This window comes from Callospermophilus lateralis, chromosome 16 (genome assembly GCF_048772815.1).
Source record: "Callospermophilus lateralis isolate mCalLat2 chromosome 16, mCalLat2.hap1, whole genome shotgun sequence".
Lineage (NCBI taxonomy): Eukaryota > Metazoa > Chordata > Mammalia > Rodentia > Sciuridae > Callospermophilus > Callospermophilus lateralis.
Genome location: NC_135320.1, coordinates 10,896,895 through 10,923,889, shown reverse-complemented (window position 1 = coordinate 10,923,889; position 26,995 = coordinate 10,896,895). Strand labels below are relative to the sequence as shown.

The 26,995-nt window shown below is 35.6% G+C and overlaps 1 protein-coding gene across 1 annotated transcript in view; it reads right to left on the bottom strand.

The window, feature by feature from the left end:
• The window catches only part of LOC143382352 (mannosyl-oligosaccharide 1,2-alpha-mannosidase IA-like), a 173,343-nt gene that overhangs the window by 116,580 nt on the left and 29,768 nt on the right, over nucleotides 1-26,995 (bottom strand). The window contains exon 5 of the mRNA XM_076836396.1: nucleotides 19,800-19,918. Within this exon, the coding sequence (XP_076692511.1) occupies nucleotides 19,800-19,918 (119 nt within the window). The remainder of the gene's footprint in view (nucleotides 1-19,799; nucleotides 19,919-26,995) is intronic.

The following is a 26,995-nucleotide window of genomic DNA, read 5'->3' as shown; positions in this document are numbered from 1 at the left end:
CAGATATAAGAAACCAGAAGGAGAAAAAAAAAGACAGAGACCATAGAAAGGAATAAAGAAATAGTCAATCATAAGTCAAAAAGAATCCCATAATAAAAAGTATTTATGTGACTTACTAAAGACACACAGTGTATAAATAGCAATTATGGCAGCAAAGCTGTTCAGACATGCATCTCCAAGGAGATTTATAACCATTGGCTAACTCACAAACCTTTTCTAAAATCTAAAGTATTATATTGGTATTCTGACCTTTATTTAATGACTTTAAAAATGTTCCTCATAAAAAAAAGGTCTATGATTATATTTTATGGTTTGGAATTGAAGGTAGCCTGATTTCTAGACAACAGTGATTTATAAAACTCTTGCTCAAATTTCTCATTCTTTAAATTATCAAAAATCTACACCACATCAGACACAATGGCGAAGGCTCAGGATAAAGCCATGCATTTATTCGCAGACTCCCCTCTATAACTTTCTGGATCCTTAGCGGATCAAAAGGAATTTATTGAAGAGCTGTTACACTAATCAAAATGTTTTATTTATCTTCTTTTATTCCCACTCCACCTCTGTGAGAAAACATGACAGGTGTTACATAATATCTACCCTTTCATGTATAAAGGGAAAAATATTGATAATAAAGTGATACACAAGAAACCTGTTCCTTGCCCCAAATCACAGCATGATAGGAGCAACATCACTGGTCTGGTTTCCTTCCTTGGTGCTTCTTTTATGAGAATGTATTGCCTAACAAGTTAGTGGATCCTCAAAGATGGATCTAAGAAGAGAATTAAAGAACAACTCACTATAAAGTTCAACAGATGGGCATTGTTCTATTTAGATATATTTTAAATAATAGTTATACAATTCTTCACGATATTCCCATAAGTACAAAAAAAAAAAAAAAAAAAAAAAAAGGTAAAATGAGATCCCTGGCAAAGTATTGGCCAACTTGTAAAAATAGTTTTAAAAAAATAACCTTAACTTTATCAGAATTAATAAGGCAGGCATTTTAAAGAACTGCTTCTTCCTCACTATAAATATCATTTCGGGTTATAGAAATTATGATAATGGCTCCAACTATCTTCTAAAAATGATTTCCTAAATTTGGAAGTTTTCTAGTTAGTTAAGTAATTGATCCTTTCAGCTCCCCTCAACATCATATCTGTGATAGGTCTTTTTCAAAGTGAACCAAAATCCCTCAGGGTAGAGAATTACTGTAACTGCAATAGTCCAAAGAGGAAAGAGCCAACAGAATTATTTGGTCAGACATATAGTTCATGAAGTCACTTTACTAGTCGTGGACTGTGGGAATTGAGGACATCCCTGGGACCTTGGAGCTGATCTGTACAAATTTTACGCTTCCTCAGCTACAAAAGATTGAAAGCATTCCTCCAAGTCTGGAAATGTTCTTTTCTCCTGGTTTCACTGGGATTTTTCAGCCTGTTCTGTGGAATTCCAGAGAATCTTTCTCATTTGGTATTACCTGCCAAAATCCTAACCACCCTCTTATGCTAAAACTCAAATATCACCTCCTTCACCAAGACTTTCTTTCTTTCATTAGTATCATTTTAATTGAAAAGTCATGACTTTATATACTTTTAGGGAGCACAATGTGATATATTAGTATATGTATCCAATGTGGAGTGACTAGATCAAACTAATTAATATATCTATTACCATACCATTTTGAGGGATGAGACTGTAATTGTTTTGAAATATACCTTAACTATATTTACCCATCTGTGCCATATATCTCAAAGCCTTTTTATTCCCACCTAACTATAACTTTTGACCCTTTCTCTCCTTCTCCCACTCTCTGGTAATCACCTTTCTACTATCTACATCTGTAAGTTTAACTTTGTCTGACTTATTTCACTTAGCATAATGTTCTCCAATTCAGCTTTGCTGTCACAAATGACAGCTTCCCTGTTTTTTAAGGTTCAATAGTACTGCATTGCCTATATGTGCTACATTTCCTTTATTCATTCATCCATTGATGGATACTTTGGCTGATTCCATATCTTTATTATTTTGAATAATGCTCCAGTGATCATGGGAATGCAGATATCTCTTTGACATACTGATTAATTCCCTTGGATATATACTCAGATGTGTATCAAGTTTTTCTGAAGACTTTCCATGCTGTTTTCCATAAGGACCATACTAATTTACATCCACACTGAGACTGCAAGTATTCTCTTTTCTTCATGTCCTAGGCAAAGCATCTCTTTCATCTTTTTGATAATACCATTCTACCTGGAATGAGGTGATATATCTACATCTCCCTAGTAGTTGGTGATGTTGAGCATGTTTTCATGGAATTGCTGGCCTTTTGTATATCTCTCTTTAACAAATATCTATTCAGGCCCTTTGCCTGATTTTAAATAGGATTATTTGTTTTCATGATATTGAGTTGAGTTCCTTGTATGTTTTGAATATTAATCCCTTAACAAGTATGTGGCTTGCAAATATTTTCTTTCATTCTATGGATTGTCTATTTCCTCTGTTGTTTCATCATAGAGAACCTTTTTACTTTGATGTGATTTCTATTTATCTATTTAAGCTTCTGTTGACTTCACTTTGGGGGACCATATCAAAATAATCTTGGACCATTGACTAGACCAGAGCCATAGTGCTTCCCCCCTGTTTTATATTAGTACTTTGATAGTTTTAGGTCTTCTATGTCTTCTCTTTGAGTTGCTTTTTATCTTTCCTGAGCCATCTATTTGTAATAATCTTGTCCAACACCCAGTCCTCTTCTAAACCAGTTTCTTCCTTTCAGGTGAAAGCACCTGCTATATTCTACTTGGCATTCAGTTTTTTAAATTTCTCTTTGTCCTACTAGACAAAGAGAGTGCTCCTGAAAACATATTCAACTTTTAATGTTTATTACAATGCGTTGAATTGTACTAAATTCCTTCTAAGATCTAACAGATAATCTTCATTTAAATACAAGGTAGACTAAAACTTACTTGTTATCTATGGTCTTTCTATACTACAGATAGATTCAGTGTTAGCAGTGTTAGTGATTACATATTCAGAGAAACACAAATTCTACTTAGATCCCTGGAGTTGATTTCTGCCCCCCTTACTTATGAACAGTAATTTTAGGCACTCCTACCACTTTTCTATCTGGCAAGAAATGGCTCTGCCTTAGTCACAGAAATAATTAATATCGGGCTGGGGTTGTGGCTCAGTGGTAAAAATCTTGCCTCGAACACGTGAGGCACTGGGTTTGATCCTCAGCACCACATAAAATAAATAAAGGTATTGTGTTTATCTACAACTAAAAATATGTATTAAAAAAAGAAATAATTAATATCACTTCTATCATGTAGAACAATTTTACCAAATAAATCAGAGGGCACTTAGAAGAGAGTTACTGACTAAGAAAACACTCATCAACTAGAAGTGACAGAAAGGAATTGTGATTCATTATCATCTTGGGTGTTACAAGACAGCCTTGGCAATCCTGGTGAGAGAAGCCACTCAGATTCCTGGCTAGCCAAGTGGCTCTGATTAAGAAATTTGAAGCAGAAATAAAAGAGCAAGAATTTTTTTACCCATTTTTAAAAATCAGACTCAAGAAACTTCTAAATTTCCTACCAGTGCAAGAAAAATTAGCTGAGATTATTGTTGGAAACACCTCAAAAGTAAATAGTCGTTTAAAGTCCTGAGGAAATTCCAGTTACGTGACCTGCTTAAAAACTCTCAATGGAGTGTCCTATTTCCAGTTGTATTTTGAGAAAAATTTTACCTGAGTGAACCATCTAGAATGCACCTCAGATTAATAAGCCACATTTCATTCAATGCAGAAATATCTACATGCAACATATACTTATTATTTTTGCTCCTAAAATGAAATTATGAGAGCAACAGAAACTCTATGTGTGTGCTCTATGTACAACTTTCCCATAGTTCTAAAAAGCAAGGGCCATTCAATCATAGCATTCCTTCTTAGAAGATGGAGCTCTGAATCTCTGAAGTTCTGTCATTGGCATGTCCAAGCAACATGTGGCAAGAGTCATGCTAAATTGTAAATTTGCTTTTGCATTTTAAATCCTTGATATATGCTTACTTCCAAAGCTGGCTAGCTAAAGGTGCAATTAAAATTTCAACCTGAATCCACTCATTGTGATAAATTTTTAATTATATAGCATACTACACTGTGAAAATGACATTTAGGGGAAAAATCAATTGCTTTTTTGCTTTCTTTCACTTTATAATGAAATAAATAAAAGACAATTATAAAAAGAATTGCTCACAAACATGATCTAGTAGGGAGGTTTTCTACAGAGCAATATTTTTTTAGCAACCCCCTCCCCAAAAGGAAACGCACCAAGATTCAAGTTGTTAGAAACAAATATACTGTCTGTAATTACAACTGCAGAAAGCAAGCAATTGCCAGGAGCAGCAAAATACCCCTGGAAGTTAATGGCACCCAAAGATAAAAACAGGAGGCAAATCTAACTCTAGGTAGAGTACATTCTCATTTTATAATGTTCACAGAGGTCCTGTAAGAAATTAGCATGAATAAGTTAAAAAATACAGAGTCACCTCAAAGGTTAATAGAAGAATAAAATCAATTACAAATGTAATTACAAGGAACTGAATAGGTCTTTCTTTTTTTCTTTTCTTTTATTTCATTTATTTATTTATTTTGTATGGGGGATTGAACTCAGGGGCACTCAACCACTGTGTCACATCCCTGGCGCTGTTTTGTATTTTATTTAGAGACAGGGTCTCACTTAGTTGCTTCACACCTTGCCTTGGTTGAGGCTGGCTTTGAACTCTATCCTCCTGCCTCAGCCTCCCAAGCTGCTGAGATGACAGGCGTGCGCCACTGCACCTGGCTCTTCAATTTATTTAATTATTTTTGTCCTGGGTGGGTGGCAATTGCATGCTCATTAAAACTAACAAAGTTTCCCCCATTACTTCAATCTCTTCTTCAAAGATGCTTTGCTGGCAAGCATTTTAACAGAATCAGTTTCAACTAAAAACAGTCTTCATTGATCAGGAGATTAGAATAAAGGAAGATGACCCATGTGGTTTAGAGTTACCAAGGAAAGTAATTTCCGAAATGAATTGATAGTGGCCATGCTAGTTTTCTAGGGCTGCTGTAACAAAGCATTACAAACATACTGACTTAAAACAATAAAAATTTATTTTCTCACAACACTGTAAGGCACAAGCCCAAAGTCAAGGTATTGCAGGGCTGTACACTCTCTGAAGTCTCCATCGGGGGAGACTTCCTTGCCTCTTCCAGATTCTGGGAGCTCTAAGTGTTCCTTGGTTTGTGTCAGCCTTACTCCAATTTCTGCCTTCATCTTCACCCATATGGCCATCCTCCCCCTGTTCTCTCCTCGTCTTATAAGGACATTTGTCATTGGAGTTAGAGCCCACCTGGATAAGCCAGGATGATCTCATCTCAGCATCTTTAACTTTATTATATCTGAAAAGACCCATTTTTCCAAACACGTTCATATCCACTGGTTCTGTCCCGATATATCTTTTGGAGGGGACACCACTTAAATCACTACAAAAGCTTCAAGGAATAATGTCACCTATAATCTACTGTTCAAAAGGAACTTTTACTTTAGAATAAAATAATTAGTTGCACGGAACAAGAAGCTATTTGGGGAGGTGAAGAAAGGCAGTTCAAAAACAGAACAAAGAGTACTCTATGTGAGGATCCTGGATATTTTGTTGTAGGGGAAGAAAGGAAGGTCCTTTTTGAAAGACCAAACAAGGCTTGCCATTGGAGAAAATGCCCATTTATTGAGGAACAAGTTCTGCATATTTATAGAGCCGGGAGGTGGTTTGACAGTTTAATGGTTGAACAGTTTGACAGTTGGCATGGGGTGCTTTCTTATTGGTGGGTAAGGATCATGTGAGTCAGCAGAGCTAGTCTGATTGGTGGGTAAGGATCATGGGAGCCAGCAGGGATAGTCTGATTGGTGGATGCCGCAGTCTGGCTGCAACAAAATAACCAGGGGGTGAGTGACAAGCAACTTGTGAAGGTTGATATAGCGGGAGCCGCTTTATTGTAGGACAGCAGAGGTATATATACTTAACTAATTACACACAGTTTATCTTAATTAACATAAACTAGATACAGCAGTCAACCAATAAGTAATCCTCATCATTTTAATGATTACACACAGCTTAACTTAATTGACATAATCTAGACACAGCAGTCAGTCATTAAGGAATCTCTATCATCTTAATGGCTCACTGGCGTTACTTCTCAAACCACTCCCTCTGGCAAAATGCCACGCGCCATCTTGACTTGTGTACGGACCCTAACAGGTGGGTAAGGATCATGTGAGCCAGTAGGGCTCACCATTGGATGGCTCTTCTCGGGGATGGGGAAGTTAGTCTTTAGAGCCGGGGCGACTCCCAACACTTTTCCTGGTCATTATGAAATGTTATGGTTGATACTCCTAAAAAAGGAAGGGGGCAGATTAACAAGAGAAAAGCCTAATATATTTATTTTGATCATAGTTTTACATACCATAAGAACCTTCAGACTGAAGACCAAAAAACCTGGAGTGAACTATCTATTCCTATGCTCAGGTTAGGTGAAGCATGGACCATTGCATGGAATATGACTGGGCAAAGAGTGTGTGACCTACTGGAAATAGGTTGAGAGAAGCACCCAGCAGGTCCTGATTGTTCAGACTCTTCTTGGTCTCTCTGTGGCATTCTTTCCTCTCTAGTATAATTCAGGATTGCTTTGGAATGAGGATCTTAGGACCATCTATAGACAAAGGAGGTTAGAGAGTTTCTTAATGAAAAAGCTCCAACACAGAAAGGTGGAGGAAAGTTAAAGTAATACTTTCAAGTTCTTGGGCTTGCTTTGGGAAAATGGTTCAGTTTTCCATGACCACCGTCCTTGCAGGGATGAAATTCTAGTGTCTGTGTCTTGTTTTTAGGGGACAAAGGAAAACAGGAGTAGGAGGACAAGAGAAGATCAGAAAGAGATTTTGCATCACGGTAGAATATAATTTTCTGACCCCCAAGTAAAATAATTTTGTCAATTTCTCTCTCTCTCTCTCTCTCTCTCTCTCTCACACACACACACACACACACACACACACACACACATACACATACACAAACACACATGATAGCTAATGAAAATATCAACAAATACTTTCATATATGTAGCTAAATATCTTCAAAGTATTTTGTTTATAGCCTCAGAACTTGACTGTTAGTACATATTTTTTTAAAGTATGGAATTTATTAATGAAAAAAGTATAAATAAATTAAATCTCTTCTTGAGGCTCATTTTTTACCAAAGCAAGCAGACTCTGAGTCTATGAGCTATTGCAAAGGCTGCCCAAGCGAGGCCTGTGTAGTGCTTGTGCCCAAGAGATACACTTTTATCAGGTCTTCTTTCTCACCATCTCTCCAGTAGAACCTGTTTAGATTATTTCTGTAGTAAATACTTGCCGCAGTCCGGCTGCAGCAAAATAACTAGGGGGTGACGAACAACTTGTGTAGATTGATACAGCAGGAGTGGGAGCCGTTTATTGTAGGACAGGAGGGGTATATATACATTCCACACCGCTTATCTTAATTAACATAAACTAGATACAGCAGTCAACCAATCAGGAATCTCCACACTTAATGGCTCGCTGGCATTACTTCACAAACTACTCCCTCTGACAAAATGCCAGGTGCCATCCTGACTTGTTTACAGACCCTAACAAATAATCACAGCTGATTGAAGAGTAGAATAAATTCAGAAATCAGTTTCTTTAAGACCATGAGCTTAAACTTAATGTTAAACCCACTTAAATTCTTTCCACTAAAGAAAAGTTCTTAGTTATTTTTCAAACTAAGCATCCCATTCCTACCTGGTTACAAATTCTCAGCTAGATCAGAGTGTTCTTACTTCTCAATAGTCACATAATTTTTCCCACAAATTGTGTTTGTTATTCTTGGGAGTACATATTGATACTGACATGCTGTACTATTTTGGTTAAAAATTCTTTTTTATTCTTTTCTTTCTTTCTTTATTTTCTTTTTGCTGGGCAAGATGGCACACACTTATAATCCCAGTGACTTAGGAGGCTGAGGCAGGAGAATCCAAAGTTTGAGGCCAGCCTCAGCAACTTATTGAAGTCCTAAGGAACTTAGCAAAAACTAGTCTAAAATTAAAGAAGAAAAAGAAGGAGGAGGAGGAGAAGAAGAAGAAGAAGAGGTAGTAGTAGTTAAGAATTCTAGGAACATAGCTCTGTGGTAAAGTGTCCTGGGTTTAATCCCTACTACTGTAATAAAATCATGATTATCATCATCATCATAAAATTAAAGAATATTTGATTTTTTTGGATGAACATATCTGCTTGCTATAGGAAGAATAAGTAGACATTGCTTTTATGATAATCTCAAGGACAGCAACACCTTACCTCCTGGGGTACCAGAGGATGCTCCTACCCTGAAGAATAGCCATCCTGTCTCCAGAATCAGAAGCTGTAGGATGATTCTTATGCCCTCTGTTTGAGGACTATTGCCCCAGACTCCACCTGGAATGGGCATTTGAATCACGGATGCTAGATCTCACTTGCCACTGCACCCCCAAGTTTCTGAATCTGTAGGTTTGGGCAGGTTCAGTAATTGGCATTTCTAACAAGTTCCAGGTGATGCTAATGTGCCGATTCAAAGTCCACACTTCAAGAACCACCATTCTAGGGAAATGGAAAAGAAAGAAGCTAGACCTTACGTGGTATTTTTCCCTTCCTAATGCATGAGTCAGTTAAGCCACATATCTTCTCTGTGGGGGAGTGTATTGGATTAGAGGGCATGGGGCGGGGCACAGGAAGTGGTGTTACATGGCTGGATGTTCTTCTGCATAGAAGAAAAGCCCCCTGGGTAGGCCATAAAGAATCCCTGTAATAGCATGTCCTAATATTTGCACCAGCATCCTGAAGCTCTGTCCACTAGAAGCCAGCCCAGTGAGAAGGCAGTGAGCCACAGAACACAAGGCAAAGACCTTCCTTACCCTCAAATGGCTTTGCTTAAGTAGATAGCAACAGGAAACCAAAATCAAAAACACCAAGGAATAGTTCCTGAATAGAGGTGACATTGTGGAGAACCCCTGGAAATAATGAAAAAGGGAGGCAAGGACACAAAGGTCAGAACAAAGACCTATAAAAAAAAGTTTACCCGCAGTTATTTGAATCCATGGATAGTTCATATGTCTGGATTACAATAAAATATAAATGTTAAATGTCTTTTGCCAGTTAAAAGATAGTAATCTCGTTGCAGGACATTTTAAGTTCCTGGTATGTACATTGTATCCATCACAATCCTTTACTTGGCACAAACCTTCATCTTCATCTTCCTCAAACATGAGTTAATCTTGTAAACATGATTAATTAAGCTGAGGAACATCTCAGCTTAAAATTTTAGTGTAGTTTGTTTTGTCACTGAAAAATTCCCAAGTTTCTTGGTTTGGCAAGCTGTTATCTTATTAGATCCTTGCTACTCAATTTGCTGTCCTTGATCCAGCAAGAGCATCACCTGAGAGCTTGTTAGAAATTCAAGCTCCTGGGCCCGACACAGTTAGTAATTCAGGAGCTAAATGTCAGCAAGATGCCTTTTAGTCGGTTTCTATGAGGTCTACGGTTACTCCACTACTGGGGAGAAGTACTAGGAGAGGCATTACTCTACCTTAATGGCAGACTCTTTCTATTATATCTTACCTATAACTGGTTGTAATGGTCCTTTCTGGGTCCCAAACATTGAATGCAGACCAAACAGTAGATCTTAACTATTATTCCAGGTGCAAAAAAACCCATTTCAGAACCAATATTCAATTCTCAGAAATGTTTATGACTTTTCTATGTTATTAGTACCAACTGGCTCTTTTTGGAAGGCCCAGAGAGAACCAGTATCAAAAGCTAGAATGAGAACATGACTTTTACTCAATAGTACTACCAGCAATAACCAGAGATACCATTCCCCAGCCCCGGATTTTTATACTTGTCTCAGGCCCTCTGTTACCCCAAAAGTCTTTCAGTGGAATATCAATTCCATCCAACTTGTCAGCAATGGCTCTTTGGAGTTACCTAGGACAGCACTTATAAGATAATACAGCTATAAATTATTCCACCTGCTTGTACATTTAGTGAGATATAGGATACAGAATAAAACCTCTGTTAGAAGTGCATCAGACTTTAGTGTTGAATTATTTATACTCTGCTGCACTTGTAAAAGAAAGACATTATTCTACGTTTACTCAGCCAACAAAGTGGTGTTATAGAGGGTAGATACATTTTAAGGTGTACAGGCTCTAGGAAGAACCAGACTATGTGTTTTTTGATCTTTTTTTTACACAAATGGTTTAAATGATTATTAAGGAATGTCTTGAAGGTGAGAAGTCAAAAGTATAGTCTGTGTGTGTGTGTGTGTGTGTAATTCTTTTGGTGTTGCTCAGTATGTTGAGTAATACACAGGTAATATATGAAACCCAAGTAAGCCCATACATCACCAGCCCAGGAGCATAGGTTGGGTCCCCTTTAGAGTATCAACCTAATGTCAGTGGTTCTTAATGCATCTAACAACATGTCCTCAAAGTGGCGTACAGTGACCCTGTGACATTCCTCAGAATTCACAGATATATCACACAAATGTCTGTTCCCGTGGGCACTGGTGGTGCTCCAGTCCCAGTTACCATCAACTGCAGGACCTAAGAAGATGAGATGGCTGTGGAACAACATCTTTGCTGATGAGAGTAGAGACGGTGGTGCTGTTAGAGACCATCAGCTGGCAGTCTGGGGGACTTTTTTGGCTCCGCCCATGCAACCCAGCCAATCGGCCTCAAGAGCAGGAGGATTGTGGGAGGAAGAGGCTGGATTGGGGAGTGTGGCTTGTGGGAAGCTGGTGGTGGCAGTTGGGCTCTGAGGGTTTTTTCCTGAGGAGCTGTTTTGTTTGGCGTGTGTGGTTCTAAAAATAAAGTTAGTTTCTTTTGACAAGTGGCTCCTAAATTGTGCCCAGCCAGACTGCGGCAAGAGACTCCAGTGAAATTAATGAAACTGTTCAGTTTCTGTTTACAGTTCTCTGTTTTCATAGGATCTAGTCCCTGGTTATTTGGAATGCCAATCCAGTTGACAGACACCATCCAAATTCAGAAGTCCTCTCCCCCTACTAATTTACTCACAACCTTTTAATAGGCTTACACTTATCAAGCCTGTCTCCCTCCTTCACTGAGGGTGTTCTCTTAGGATGCTTCTGAGTCCCATTTGCAAATATACATCTCAACAGCCTCTGTGGGCGGTGCTGAGATATGTCTTCAAACAAAGATGAGAGAAAGGAGAGGAATAAAAAGCAGTCTGCATGAGGGATGGAGGCCAGTTGGGGCAGTTCTGTAACTGGCTCACAGATCTAGGACACTCCTAGCTAGAATCCCTGTGTTAGCTGTATGCAAACAGAATAGCAGGCTGGACCATCCTTGGGACCTAATGGCATCTCCAGAAACTGTTAGATAGGCAAAGTGAACATCAATTTATTGAGTCATACACTTAGCAGGCATTCATAAAGCCCCTACCACACTGCAGACCTTATGGGAAATCATCACAGCTGGCTGGCTCTTGCTTGTAGGAATTGAGGAAGTGAACTAGGATGTGTTTGTAAAGAATTTCAGTGACATTAAAAACATATAAAATGCTTTTGGAATTCAGAGGGAAGATTATTTCCATCCAGGAAATCAGGAATATCTTACGAGGATATGAGTATTTGAACTAGGTCTCAAAGAGTAAGTAGGAATTGGACATTTGCAAGTGAAAAAAAAAATCATGCCAATATATGGAACATTAGGGTATGAAATTTTGGAGAGTTCAAGGCAGCTGGCTGGTGCATTTAGAGCAGGCAGTGAGTCTGGGCAGTCAGCTGATGTAAGGAAAACATTGGACATGAACTTTGTTGGTTTAATCTCCTGATATTCATGTAAATAAACTCTCAACATTTTTTTAGCTTTAAATCATATCTAAATCATATCTTTACCTTTACACATGAGACTTCTGTTACTTTTAGTGTTTTTTTGTTTGTTTTTTATTTTTTTAAAAAGGAGAGAAAGAGAATTTTTTAATGTTTATTTTTCAGTGGACACATCTTTTATTTTATTTTTATGTGGTGCTGAGGATCGAACCCAGTGCCCCACGTATGCCAGGCGAGCTTGTTACCACTTGAGCCACATCCCCAGCCCTGTTTTTATTTTTAATAAGAATCCCATTTTCTTTGGTCACTCTAGTTGTCCACTGTGCTTCCTCTATGGCCACTATACTTCTCCTAAGGCAAGAAAGACTGACTTGAAGGACCTCCCTATTGCCTGTGGGTTTTAAAGAACCCATGGAATAATTTTTACCCAAAGTCCTTTCTAGAATGAGAAATCTTCCTCCAGCGATTTCTGACAAATGATGGTCTGCCTTTGATCTAAATTGATGGGGACACAGTGTCGCACGGGCATCTCCACTGTGACATTTTTCCAATTCTTAAATCTTTTTTGAGTCTAAATCTGCTTCATAAGAGTCTCTTGCTCCCAGTTTTGCCCTCTTAATTTCACATTAATTAATTCCAATCTATTTTTCTGCCCAAATTTACTTCACATCCTACAAAATGAGGAAAAGGGGGGGGGAGTCTTTAAATAGCTAAAGACAGTTTACATAATTCTGTTTTTAGATTCAGAAACCTCAGTTCTTTCACCTGTTTGTCACATGAGATCTTTTGTAGAGCCTAGTACAATATCTTGCCCTCCGGATATCCCCTAGGTTATCAACTTCCTCCTCATAGAATGAAATACAATCAAAATGAAGTATTCGAAGGAGTTTGGCTGCTATAAAAAAAGAACCCACCATGTGGACAACATTCATTGCATTCAGACTTCTTTTATCTCTCACAGTGCTGACTGACATTATACAAGAGAGGAAAAAAAAAAAAGCAAGAAAGAAGTAAATTATATTTTTTAAAACAAGAACCAAATAAATGCATACGATTTTTATGGCTTCAACTCTAAGCACACATTTCTGTGTTTTATGTTGACAAAAAATATTTACCACCAATCTCATTGTTTTCCATGAATTATTAAGAACTAGCCCTAATGGTACAAATATCTTTTAAAAAGTTAAAGGAAAAAAAAAGGACAACTAAATAATTGTTTTCATAAAGCTCTTGCATTTTCCCTTTAGCTCCAATTTTGATGCTCTTTATTACATTTTCTGAGATTGAAAATGATCTATCAAACACTTTCCTCTATTTCCCTCTCCCCCTTCCTTTTGTTCCATCTTAGGGATGACACACTCTGAATTCATTTTTATGAGGTTTCTTGAGGAATTACGTATTCTTCAGAGCCATAATAATAGAATCTCTTTCCGTTTTTCTCAATTTAAAATACCAGACACCATTACTGAAATTGTCTAATTTTGTAGATTTCCAACAACACTTTTCCAGATCCATTTAGTTTACCGTGGGACAAGAAGTGGTGTATTTTAATGACAACTACGCAGTAAAAAGCCAGTATACAGAAATAGGGAGTTTCTATAGGAATAGGCAGAAAATTTCAAAGCAAAATCAGGTCAAAAATTCTCTGTGGGTCCTTCCTCTTCCACAAGTCAGTTACCAGCTAAGACTGACCAGTTCCTTCTAACCGAACCAGTGGAAGGTAGAATAAGGGCCATCTGTGATCTTACGTTACTCTATGTGACGTTCTCTAAAAAAGAAATTCACCTCTCCTTAAAGACAAAACTGAGTTGCGATTTATTAGAGAATTACTTCTTCTGCCTCATTCTAAGGGGTATGATCATTATGAGTTTCTGACAATACCTCATTGGAAGGTCAGACTCCCTAGATAAACTGAGCAGAAAGGGCTGGCCTCTCAAAGCCATCTTCTTAATGCAGGCAGCCAGATGCCTCAGAAGTTTAACAGGAACTCTGTGGGAAGTCCAATTGCTCGCTTTCAATGTCCATTTGACTTCTATCTTGGCTTGGATCTTGAAACTTCTTTTGGTCAGATCAAATCGTTTGTTGCATTTTTAAAAGTAAGTCGTGATTTTTTTTTCTTCCTCTCATTTCCTTGTCCTGGGCTTCTTCTCCCATTAAAATATTTTCCTCATCCAATAGTTGATACTATTCATAATGAATTTAGAGATTTTATTTTTATTTACAAAATTCTTTACACTTCCATTTCCAGCCAGGTATTGGAGCAGAGTCTCTGAATGATTTTTTACTACAAAATTTTTGAAGAATTGCCAAAATTATCTCCTTTCCTGTAGGATAAATTCTGTTTCTTCTCTTTTTAAAAATATTTCATACTTATGATTTCCCCAAATATCTCATAATATTTGAGGTATTTGTTTCATATAATAATGTTATATATTTCCCAACTATCACATACTGTTCAGTAGTCTTTGAATACTATAGGAAGGAAAGACTGAAATGCAGCTGACCTGTGTTCCTCTGCGCAATTGATATCTTTGCTCCAACTGGCCTCTACTCAACGTCTTCACTAAGGATGGCTTCCTGTTGCATCAGATCCATCTTTTCAGCCATACTTCATTTAGTTATTTAAATGTTGTGTTGTTCCAGCTCCCAAACTTTATCTTCGACTATTGGCCTGTGTTAGAACACTCTTCTTTTCTAGAACAGAGGTATATACTTTTTTTTTTTAATTAATTTTTATTGTAGGTTGTTCAAAACATTACATAGTTCTTGATATATCATATTTCACACTTTGATTCAAGTGGGATATGCGCTCCATTTTTACCCCATATACAGATTGCAGAATCACATCAGTTGCACAACCATTGATTTACATATTGCCATTCTGGTGTCTGTTGTATTCTGCTGCCTTTCCTATCCTCTACTATCCCCCCTCCCCCCTCCCCTCCCCTCTTCTCTCTCTACCCCCTCTACTGTAATTCATTTCTCCCCCTTATATTTTTCCTCCTTTCCCCTCACTTCCTCTTGTATGTAATTTTGTATACCCCTGAGGGTCTCCTTCCATTTACATGCAATTTCCCTTCTCTCTCCCTTTCCCTCCCACCTCTCATCCCTCTCATCTTCTTCTCATGCTCTTAGTCCCTACTCTGTTCTTAGCTACTCTCCTTATATCAAAGAAGACATTTGGCATTTGTTTTTAAGGGATTGGCTAGCTTCACTTAGCATAATCTGCTCTAATGCCATCCATTTCCCTCCAAATTCTATGATTTTGTCATTTCTTAATGCAGAGTAATACTCCATTGTGTATAAATGCCACATTTTTTTTATCCATTCGTCTATTGAAGGGCATCTAGGTTGGTTCCACAGTCTTGCTATTGTGAATTGTGCTGCTATGAACATGGATGTAGCAGTGTCCCTATAGTGTGCTCTTTTTAGGTCTTTAGGGAATAGACCAAGTAGGGGAATAGCTGGATCAAATGGTGGTTCCATTCCGAGCTTTCCAAGAAATCTCCATACTGCTTTCCAAATTGGCCGCACCAATTTGCAGTCCCACCAGCAATGTACAAGAGTACCCTTTTCCCCACATCCTCGCCAGCACTTGTTGCTGTTAGACTTCCTAATGGCTGCCAATCTTACTGGAGTGAGATGGTTTCTTAGGGTGGTTTTGATTTGCATTTCTCTGACTGCTAGAGATGGTGAGCATTTTTTCATATACTTGTTGATTGATTGTATGTCCTCCTCTGAGAAATTTCTGTTCAGGTCCTTGGCCCATTTGTTGATTGGGTTATTCGTTATCTCATTGTCTAATTTTTTTAGTTCTTTGTATATTCTGGATATTAGGGCTCTGTCTGAAGTGTGAGGAGTAAAGATTTGTTCCCAGGACTTAGGCTCCCTATTTACCTCTCTTATTGTTTCTTTTGCTGAGAAAAAACTTTTTAGTTTGAGTAAGTCCCATTTGTTGATTCTAGTTATTAACTGTTGTGCTATGGGTGTCCTATTGAGGAATTTGGAGCCCGACCCCACAGTATGTAGATCATAGCCAACTTTTTCTTCTATCAGACGCCATGTCTCTGATTTGATATCAAGTTCCTTGATCCACTTTGAGTTAACTTTTGTGCATGGCGAGAGAAAGGGATTCAGTTTCATTTTGTTGCAAATGGATTTCCAGTTTTCCCAACACCATTTGTTGAAGATGCTATCCTTCTTCCATTGCATGCTTTTAGCCCCTTTATCGAATATAAGATAGTTGTAGTTTTGTGAATTGGTTTCTGTGTCCTCTATTCTGTACCATTGGTCCACCCGCCTGTTTTGGTACCAGTACCATGCTGTTTTTGTTACTATTGCTCTGTAGTATAGTTTGAAGTCTGGTATAGCTATACCGCCTGATTCACACTTCCTGCTTAGCATTGTTTTTGCTATTCTGGGTCTTTTATTTTTCCATATGAATTTCATGATTGCTTTCTCTATTTCTACAAGAAATGCCGTTGGGATTTTGATTGGCATTGCATTAAACCTATAGAGAACTTTTGGTAATATCGCCATTTTGATGATGTTACTTCTACCTATCCATGAACAGGGTATATTTTTCCATCTTCTAAGATCTTCTTCTATTTCTCTCTTTAGGGTTCTGTAGTTTTCATTGTATAAGTCTTTCACCTCTTTTGTTAGGTTGATTCCCAAGTATTTTATTTTTTTTTGAGGATATTGTGAATGGGGTGGTTGTCCTCATTACCATTTCAGAGGATTTGTCGCTGATATACAGGAATGCCTTTGATTTATGCGTGTTGATTTTATAGCCTGCCACTTTGCTGAATTCATTTATTAGCTCTAATAGTTTCTTTGTAGACCCTTTTGGGTCTGCTAGGTATAGAATCATGTCATCTGCAAATAGTGATAATTTGAGTTCTTCTTTTCCTATTTTTATGCCTTTAATTTCTTTCGTCTGTCTAATTGCTCTGGCCAGTGATTCGAGAACTATGTTGAACAGAAGTGGTGAGAGAGGGCATCCCTGTCTTGTTCCAGATTTTAGAGGGAATGCCTTCAGTTTTTCTCCATTCAGAATGATGCTAGCCTGAGGCTTGGCATAGATTGCTTTTACAATATTGAGGTATGTTCCTGTTATCCCTATTTTTTCTAGAGTTTTGAACATAAAGGGATGCTGTACTTTGTCGAATACTTTTTCCGCATCTATCGAGATGATCATATGGTTCTTATTTTTAAGCCTATTGATGTGGTGAATAACATTTATTGATTTCCATATATTGAACCAGCCTTGCATCCCAGGGATAAATCCTACCTGATCATGGTGCACAATTTTTTTGATATGTTTTTGTATCCGGTTCGCCAGAAGTTTATTGAGGATTTTTGCATCTTGGCTAGCAATTCTAAACAAAAAATTCTCTATTTAAAAAAAAAAAATGGTATAGTTCTGCTTCCTTTTCGAGCCCTGATTGGTACAATGATCTTTCAAGGAAATTATCAGACATAATAAAGCTGCCATGTAAATGAACAGGAGTATCTGAGATTACACAGATGCCAATTCTCTTCAAATTAAACTATAAATTAAATGAAATCCTCATCAAAATTTCAAGAGACGTTAAAAAGAAAAAAATGAGAACTAAAATAATTTCCTCACGGACCAAGATTAGATATTATGATTCAGATACAGATATTAACCTTCTTATAAAAATATTATGATAGTTTAGTATTGAAGAAGGGATAAGTAAAACAGACAATGGAAAAGAACAAATTAATATGACCAACATATGACTAATAATGGCATACATAAATAGTAGGGTGTTATTTATGTATAAATGAATGGTGCTAATATCACTTGATAGCTGCCTATTTGCCTATTTTAATCCATATGGATTAAAGATAAAACACAAAAGCAAAACTTTAAAAGGTTTGGAATAAAAAATATATGCTGGCCAGGCATGGTGACACACACCTATAATCCCAGCAGCTCTAGAAGGATCGTGAGTTCAAAGCCAGCCTCCGCAACAGCAAGGCGCTAAGCAACTCACTGATACACTGTCTCTAAACAAAATACAAAATAGGACTGGGGATATAGATTAGTGGTTGATGGCACTGGGTTCAATCTCTGGTACAAAACAAAACAAAATAAACACACACTCACACACACATATATGCATGTATACACACACGTATCTCCTATATATCCTTACGGCCTTATAGTAGGAATTTTATATACTAGATATACAAAAACAATCTGCCTAGCTACAAAGGGGGAAAAAAAGCACGACATTTCTCAACTTTTGTGTAGTTAGATGGAACCATATGAGTAAAATCTACCCAACAGCATGGACACAAAAATAGAGTAACCAACTCCCAAGAAGTGTTCTGAAAGATTAGTTACATATCTATCCTCTCTTTTCTTCCTTTATGTCATCTGGAAGGTAGATAAGATCCTGGGTCTTATGGAGCCATCTCATACCAATGAGGTCAAAGCTATATATATACTGAAGTTAATAGAGCAATTGAGACAAAGGATCCTAAGATCTTGATGATCCAAGGAGCTATCCGAAGCAGCCCTGGACTTTTCATCTCAGTATCTGACTTGCATGAAATAGAAATAAAATCTTGTTTTGGTTATTTTATTTTAGCTTTTTCTGCCACCCATAGCCAAACCTAAACCTAATAGATAATAAAATTATTCTAATTAAGATATGTCAATAAATAGATCCAGCATTTTTAATGTTAGAATAACATAATAGAAGATAAACGTTTTTTTCTGGTTAGCACAAGGAAAATCATTAGAAAAGAAATAAATACTGATTTAAATCACAGTTTAACTATTAATGAGTGTCACAGAAAAAAACATAAGAGAAGAAGTGAAGGACACTAGAGTCAAAAGGAACACAGCAAACACATGGCAATATCATGGAATATAACAGCGAATATGACAAAACAGCCCACATGCCTTTTAGGTACTGGTCTTATGAAAATAATGATTTTTCACTAAGCATCCAAAATGTATCAGATTATGTCAAATAATCCTCATAATATTACAATAAGATAACTATTTTATCATAAGTTTAAAAAGAATAAATAAAATTCCTGAGCCACATAGCTAGAATTAATTGTGCTAGGCAAAGTATTGGAAGGATACATGTAAGCCTGATTATAACAACTTAGAGTTGTACCAAATCATTAAATATTTTCTAAAGAAAAAAGAAACCCAAAACCCACTTATTATTTACAAAGCACTTTTTAAATCCTGATGTATCTATTTCATTGTTTTCCCCACTCCAATTATTGATCTAACACACTTACACAATACCTCAAATGATAAGGGCAAGAAAAGTAAAAAAAAAAAAAAAGATGCTGCCAAAAGGTGTGTATTTTATGCAAAAAATAAGTAACAGCTGATGATCCCCAAAGAAGAAAGAGGACTTAGTATTAACATTTCTTTAAACTGCTACTATCATGCTTAGCCTCACAGACCACTGGCACCACTATAACAAAACACTATAAACTGAGTAGCTAATAAACAACAGAAATTCACAGTTCTGGAAGTCCAAGATATAGATGTCAGAGATTCAGTGTCTGGTGAGTGCCCACTTTCTGATTCATAGATAGTACCTTCTAACTGTGTCCTCACAAAGTAGAAGGGGTAAGGCAGCTCTCCAGGGGCTTATTTTATAAGGGCACTAATTTCATTCAGGAGGGCTTTATCCTGATGTCTCAATCACCTCCCAAGGACTCATCATTAATGATTATGTTTCAATATATGAATTTTGGAAAAATACAAATATTCTGCTATGTTCTACAGCAAAGAAAAATATGCCTTTTCCTAGTCAACCTAGGAGATTAATTATCAACTGTATACTCACCACACTGAAATCAAGGTTGTCTTCAATCCATCTTTGTCCATCTAGAAATTCATCATGAAGTCCCATGATATAAAGGGTATCCAAAGCATCTACTATAGTAGCTCCCATCTGTGAACTTCCTATATTGGGGCAGGGGAAATAATTCATTAAAAGATCCCCTTCATATTAGGTCTATTTTATTTTACATGTATATATTAAAAGTAAATTAAAGACTATAAGGACCAAAACAGAATACCCAAGACTGTTCACCATTCCCTTAGAATAGATAATATAGTTTACAATATTTTACTAAAGATGGCACATTGATAACTAATAGGAAAATAAGGGAAAACTGAAAGTGTAATTCTCCTTAATTTTTGTCTGGTCAGAATATAAGATACCTATCTACTTAACTGAGATAGGAAAAAGAAGAAAATAAAAAGGAGAATTAATTTAAAAAGGCAAGTGTTGTTCAAGATGACAGCTATGACAAGTGTAGCTAAGAAGGATTAAATGGTGGAGGAGGAGGTGTAAGTCATTTTGATACTTTTAGTTTGGTTTCACATTCCACAATCCGGATGATGTCCTCAGAGAATTTTTTGGTGTAATAAACTCATTTTTGTTCAACTTCTTTGAACACAGATTTAAAGTCTTCTTTGGGAACCAAAGTGGGGGTCCCCAAGGAAGCAGAAACTGAGATGCATGCTCATTTTTCTTTGCTTTCAGTGGATTTCTATTATTCAGAGCTGGATTATTTTCTTCATTTGATACACGATTGACTTCATCTGGGTCACTAGTTCAGCGGGCAACCCCTTCATTCTTTGCAACATTATTTGGCAGCAGTGGGATGGGCAACTTCAAATCTATATCAACTTCTATTAAAATAGTGAATGGCATAAAAAATCACTACAAAATGTTGAGAATGGTCAATAAAGAGTAGAAGACTGAAGAAGACTGTCAGTTACAGTCCTTAACAATAAATGGTAAAAAAAATAGTGCTACACTTGGATAATAAGTAATTCAATGCCCACATTTAACACAAATGTTGAACTACACATGCACCATTTTAACATTAACAGGAACTGTTTTTTTAAAGATTTCAAGCAAACTCAACTTTCAGTATAATTGTATCTAATCTAATCTATTTATACACACCTCATCTGAGCCCATATTTGTCACAGACTTTTTTGAGTTTATTGTTGGGACCACACGATAGGACCATTTTGTGTGTGTGTCTTTAAAACTGTTACAGTATCTATATGCACTTTTCTTTTTTAATAAATGTAATCCAAGGTGAGTCTTGACTTTTGAGTACTGCTAGGACAAGATTGTATACTGGATTTTTTTCCAGTAGTTTATAATTAAAGATATTAATATATTAATGGTAATGCATTTCTAGTTGAATAAAAATTTAAGAAGGCTTTCTCGTTGTACATGAATGCTGGCAACTTAGTATAAGTTTTGACAATTGTTTAACTATGTAATGTTAGCTTAGTTTTTAAAAGCTAGTAAGCTGGGTCTTTGTCATTTGTTTTAAAAAAAATAAAAAAATAAAGGAACAAATGAAAATGTTTGAACTTAACATGCAAGTAAGAAAGAACAATAAATCCAAGAAACAAAGCAGAATTAGAAAAAGCTAAAGGCAGAAATTAATGAATTAGAATGAAGAAAACTATCAGAATAATATATTCAAAAGATTTGGTTCCTTGAAAAGAATCACATGGTAAATCTACCTCTAACCTAATTTTTCAAAAGCAAGTAACAAAATACAAAACAAAAGGAGTAAAAATGCAACAACAAATAAATACAGAAAAAAATAAAGATAATTATAAGAAGCTCATTTTATTCATGTTTTAACAAATTTGGAAAATAAACAAATGGAATTGGGATGTTTCTATGAAAATATTGCATTATTTTGACTTATCAAAGGAAAAAAAACAGAAATTCTTAACAGAAAAAGCAGAAGAAAATGAAAAGTTTTCAAAGAGCTAACCACTAAAAAGTACCACATTCTAGAAGTTTCATAGAATAAATTTCTACTTTAATTTTAAGGCTGACTACCTCTTATTCTGCATAAACCTTTATTAAACATAGGGAAAAAAGGACTTAAAATCTAATGTATAAATTCTGAATACAAATTAATGAAAAAACATAACTTACTAAGGAAAATAATTAGAGCAGATTATGCTAAGTGAAGCTAGCCAATCCCTAAAAAACAAATGCCAAATGTCTTCTTTGATATAAGGAGAGCAACTAAGAACAGAGCAGGGAGGAAGAGCATGAGAAGAAGATAAACATTAAAACAGGGATGAGAGGTGGGAGGGAAAGGGAGAGAGAAGGGAAATTACATGGAAATGGAAGGAGACCCTCATTGTTATACAAAATTACATATAAGAGGAAGTGAGGGGAAAGGGAAAAAAAAAAAAAAAACAAGGGAGAGAAATGAAGTACAGTACAGTAGATGGGGTAGAGAGAGAAGATGGGAGGGGAGGGGAGGAGAGGGGGGATAGTAGAGGATAGGAAAGGCAACAGAACACAACAGACACTAGTATGGCAGTATGTAAAAACGTGGATGTGTAACCGATGTGATTCTGCAATCTGTATACGGGGTAAAAATGGGAGTTCATAACCCACTTGAATCAAATGTATGAAATATGATATGTCAAGAGCTATGTAATGTTTTGAACAATAATAAAAATGGAAAAAAAACATGTACAAGTATATTCATAGCAGCATTACTAATAACAGCTAATGTTTTGAAATGCAAATATAATGAAAAAAGTTACTACTCATAAAAATAGATAAATTTCAAAAATACAATTTTTCAGCAGAATAATTAAAGTGCAGATCAATATTGGCACAACATGATTCTATTAAGGAAATGTCACTAAGTGGCAAAATACATGGAATGAGATGTCAGAATAATCATAATCATTTTTTAGGAAATGGTGACTGGGATGTAGGCTTTTAGATACTGATAGTGATCTATTTCTATAACAGTGTAAATTGCTGACTCTTCCTGCTTGTTAAATTAGCTTGTACACATTTGTGGTTTCTGTGCTTTTGGTCTGTATATTTTATTTTCATAAAATGTTTACAGGATAAGATTAAAATTTTTTTAAAAAAGAAAATAAAGTAACTATCTGATTTCATTGTATGATGAAAACAGTGAGGAGTCAAATTGTTGGGCAATATGGTAAGTCTAACTTTATAAGAAACTAACAAACTGCTTTCCAGAGTGCACAATTTTATACCCCCAGCAGCAATATGACAGTTCCAGTTGTTCCACCATCCTTGTCAATATTTGGGTCTTTCAAATTTCAGACATTTTAATGGATAAGTGGAGATATTATTTTGTGGTATGAATTTTATGTTTTTACTTGTTCTTTTAAGTATACATAACAATAGGATTCATTTTGACATAACTATAAAAACATGGAATATAATTTGTTCTAATTCAGTTCCCAATACCTCTCCAATTTTATAGTTAATATTTTCTATATTCTAAAAAGAAAAAAAAAGTTACTTACTTAAAGGTCACAAATGAGAATCTCATATGTTTTCTACAATGTTGAAGAAAGAGTCAAATTTCATTACTTTTCCAAGTACACCTCAAGTTGATCCAGCACCGTTTGTGGGAAAGACTATCCTTTTGCCCACTGAATTATCATTTTTGTTAAAAATCACTTAACAATGTATGTTGATCAGTTTCACTGATCTCTTTGTTCACATTAGACTAAAATCCTACTGTCCTCATTATGAGAATTCTATAGCCAATCTTAAAATCAAGTGATATAAATTCTTCAGCTCTGCTCTTCTTTTTTTAAAAACTATTTTGATTACTATAAGTGCTTCACAGTTTCATACTGGTTCTTTTATAAGACCAGTATTAACCTGATACCAAAGCAAGACAAAGATACTTCAAGAAAAATACAAACCAATATCCCTCTAAAACAAGAAAGCCAAAATCATCACTATATTAGCAAATCAAACCCTAGTTAAGTTAGAAATAATGAAAATAATTTAATTAAATATCTATATAAATGCACATGAAAAATAAAAAGTACCTTTCAAAAAGCATTACAAAGTCAAAGAATACTCTTTTCCAATTCAAAATTCCTTTTTTAAATGCAAAAAAGACCCTTCCCTAACAAAACTAAGAATTCATTCTACTTATCACTGGTTTAATAATTAGTATCAGTACTAACTCTCCTCAATCATGTGCCTCAAGGGCAGGTCCTATTTGGGCAAAACCAAATGAACATATTTTACCTTTTAGGTATAGTACATGGTTCAACCATGGGCACAAGACCCAATTTAAAAAAAAGCATGAAACAATGAATCTTTCACTGAAACATCTAAAAAACCAAACTATTTCTTCTCTACAGTGTTCTCTTTTCCACAGATGGAGCACTATGAAGACATGAAATTTCAAATGCTGCAAGCATCCTGCTAATAAGCCAGGTGAAGATATGAACACAAAGAGATAAATAAAAGAAAGAGTTAAAGAAAAAAAGTTTAGTTGGAATCAAGTCTGTTTCAGGACTTCATTGAATTGATTGCATTTGCTTTTTAATTTAAGTCATTTTGATATGCATTTTCACTTATCTCCACATAAAGAATCTTTTGATGCCAAGGATGAATTACACAGAAGTCAGAGGAACACTAATTTCAGTTACTAATATGAAAGAATTGTTTAATAATCAAAGCTAGGAAAAAGAACCTGTTTTTGATCAATTTTTCCCCTGTAGCCTAAAATAAAATTTCCATATCCACTTATATGTTCCTATGTTATAGAACATGGACTTTTACAAGTTTCTGCTAACTTTTAAGATTCTGGTTCAATACAGGTACACTGAATTGGGTATGTCAAATGAGGCACAGAGAAGTTCTACACTTCCCTTAAGGCTTTTTATTAAAAGGGGGGAGGGTAAAAAAACAGATGTACAAAAATTCTCAAACACTGAGAATATGAGATAAGCAGAAGAAGGAACAAAGTAGGAAACAAAGTTTTAAACTTTAAAAACGTATCCTTTAATAAACCAACTACATACAAAAGACTAATCATAATCAAGGATCTGTTCCCATTTAGCTTATTTGGCTGGAAAAAAATTAAGCACTAAAAAAGTTTTAGAAAGACAAAACACCTAATTTTGACTACTGAAAATTCTGCAGACTGTGGTTTTGCTTTTTCCACCATTTCACTGTAAATTTTCTTCACACAATATATGTTTTCCATGAGATAAAATTAATATTTCTCTTTCTTTAAAATATCAGAACCAGTACCTATTAGATACATGAAAATACAACAGATGTACTAAGAACTATAGTTTGAAAAAAGTAGAAAATCAACATTTACTTCTTATTTTCAATTCATGTTTAAACTCCAATCCTTTAAAAAGGCTCAACTAACCACTGAGCTTATTATAAAGGGATACTTGAGGGAAGAATTTAATTTAATTAACCAGTAAGTATAATGTATTTTTTTACATTAATGTCTCGTTTTCTGATATCTACAAATCAATGGGAACTTCTAAACGCGTAACCTCTGCAAAGGAAATATACTTTATTTCATTAAATGACAGCTACCAAATTAAATATAGTATCAGATTCTTGGTAGTTACTGATTATCTGCATAAAGGAGATTTTTTTTCCTCTTCTGCCACATCATCTCTCAAAGCCAGGGAAAATTAATTTTTAAGACATTTTATTTTTGACAGAAAACAAGTTACATGATGACGAGCAATGACAATGATGCACAACTATAATCTCAGTTACTGTGAGACTGAGGCTGGGGAATCCCAAGTTTGAACCCTGACTTAAGCAACTTAGCAAGACCAAAGTTCTTTGTTTCAAAAACAAAAACAAAAAAGGATTTGGGATGTAGCTCAGGGGTTGAATTCTCCTGAGTTCAATCCCCAGTAATTCTCTCTCTCTCTCTCTCACACTCACTCACACACACACACACACACACACACACACACACCCACATTATGAGGCAAATTACAGCATTAGAAAAAAATGTTTCCATAAGAAAAAAAAAAACTTTATACCATTTAACAGAAAATGGATGGATCTGGAGACTATTATGCTAAGCGAAATAAGCCAATCCCCAAATCCCAAGGTCAAATGTTCTCTCTGATATGTAGATGTTAACAAACAACAAGGGGGAGAGGGGAAGAACAGAAATTCAGTATATTAGATAAAGCAGAATGAAGGGAAGGAGGGGGAACAGGAATAGAAAAGACAGTGGAATAAAGCTGACTTAACTTTCCTATGTATATATATAACTACACTACAGTGAATCTCCACATCATGTGCAATCACAAGACTGGGATTCTAATTAGAATAAGAAGTAGTCCATGTTTGTATAAATACTTCAAAATATACTCTAGTATCACATATAACCAAAGAACAAATAAAAATAAAAATCTCAGGAATAAAAAAAAGAAAAATGTTTTCATAGTGTCACAAGGAAAAATACTGTCATTGGAATTATTGTGAAGATAAACTTTGATTAATAAAGAAACTTCATTGCATGTGACTAGTATAGAAGTATAGTACCTTCTTATAAGTATAGTACCTTCTAATCCCCATTAAAATTTTCTTGCCTTCACCTATCATTGTTTAAAAAAAAATCCATCACATCAAAGAGCATTTAAAATGGGGATAAGGAGTAAAGGCAAGAAGGAGTAGATCAACAATTCTCAAGACTTAAACTTGAGTTTAATAAAACCTGTTCAGTCAAATTGGATAACCAACAAACAGAAAAGGTCAACAAGTGAACTGAGCTAAAAAGAGGTAGGAAAAACAAAACTCAAGATTAATATAACTCTTCCTCAAACCTCCATTAACACACAAACTGTTAATTTTTCCTTAAGAATTATGAATTTACAACATAACTCAATTTACCAACCAAACCACTTTGGGTGTATTGCTTTTATTTTTTTCAATGTATATAGTACTAACGGAATTTCCTATCTCTTCCCTCTTCCTCTACATACACAAATGGTATTGTGTTGAAGAAGAAAAACTACAAATAGTATTTGGAATACTAAGCATTCCAAAGTAACTAGAACTAAATCTTGACATGTTTGCAAAAAAATATACGTTTACAGTTCCACAGAAACACTCAGATTTTACAAAGTACTTTTAAAAAATTAATCTTGTTTTAAAATATGGAAACAGAGAATGGAAACAGTAATTAGAGAAAAGTA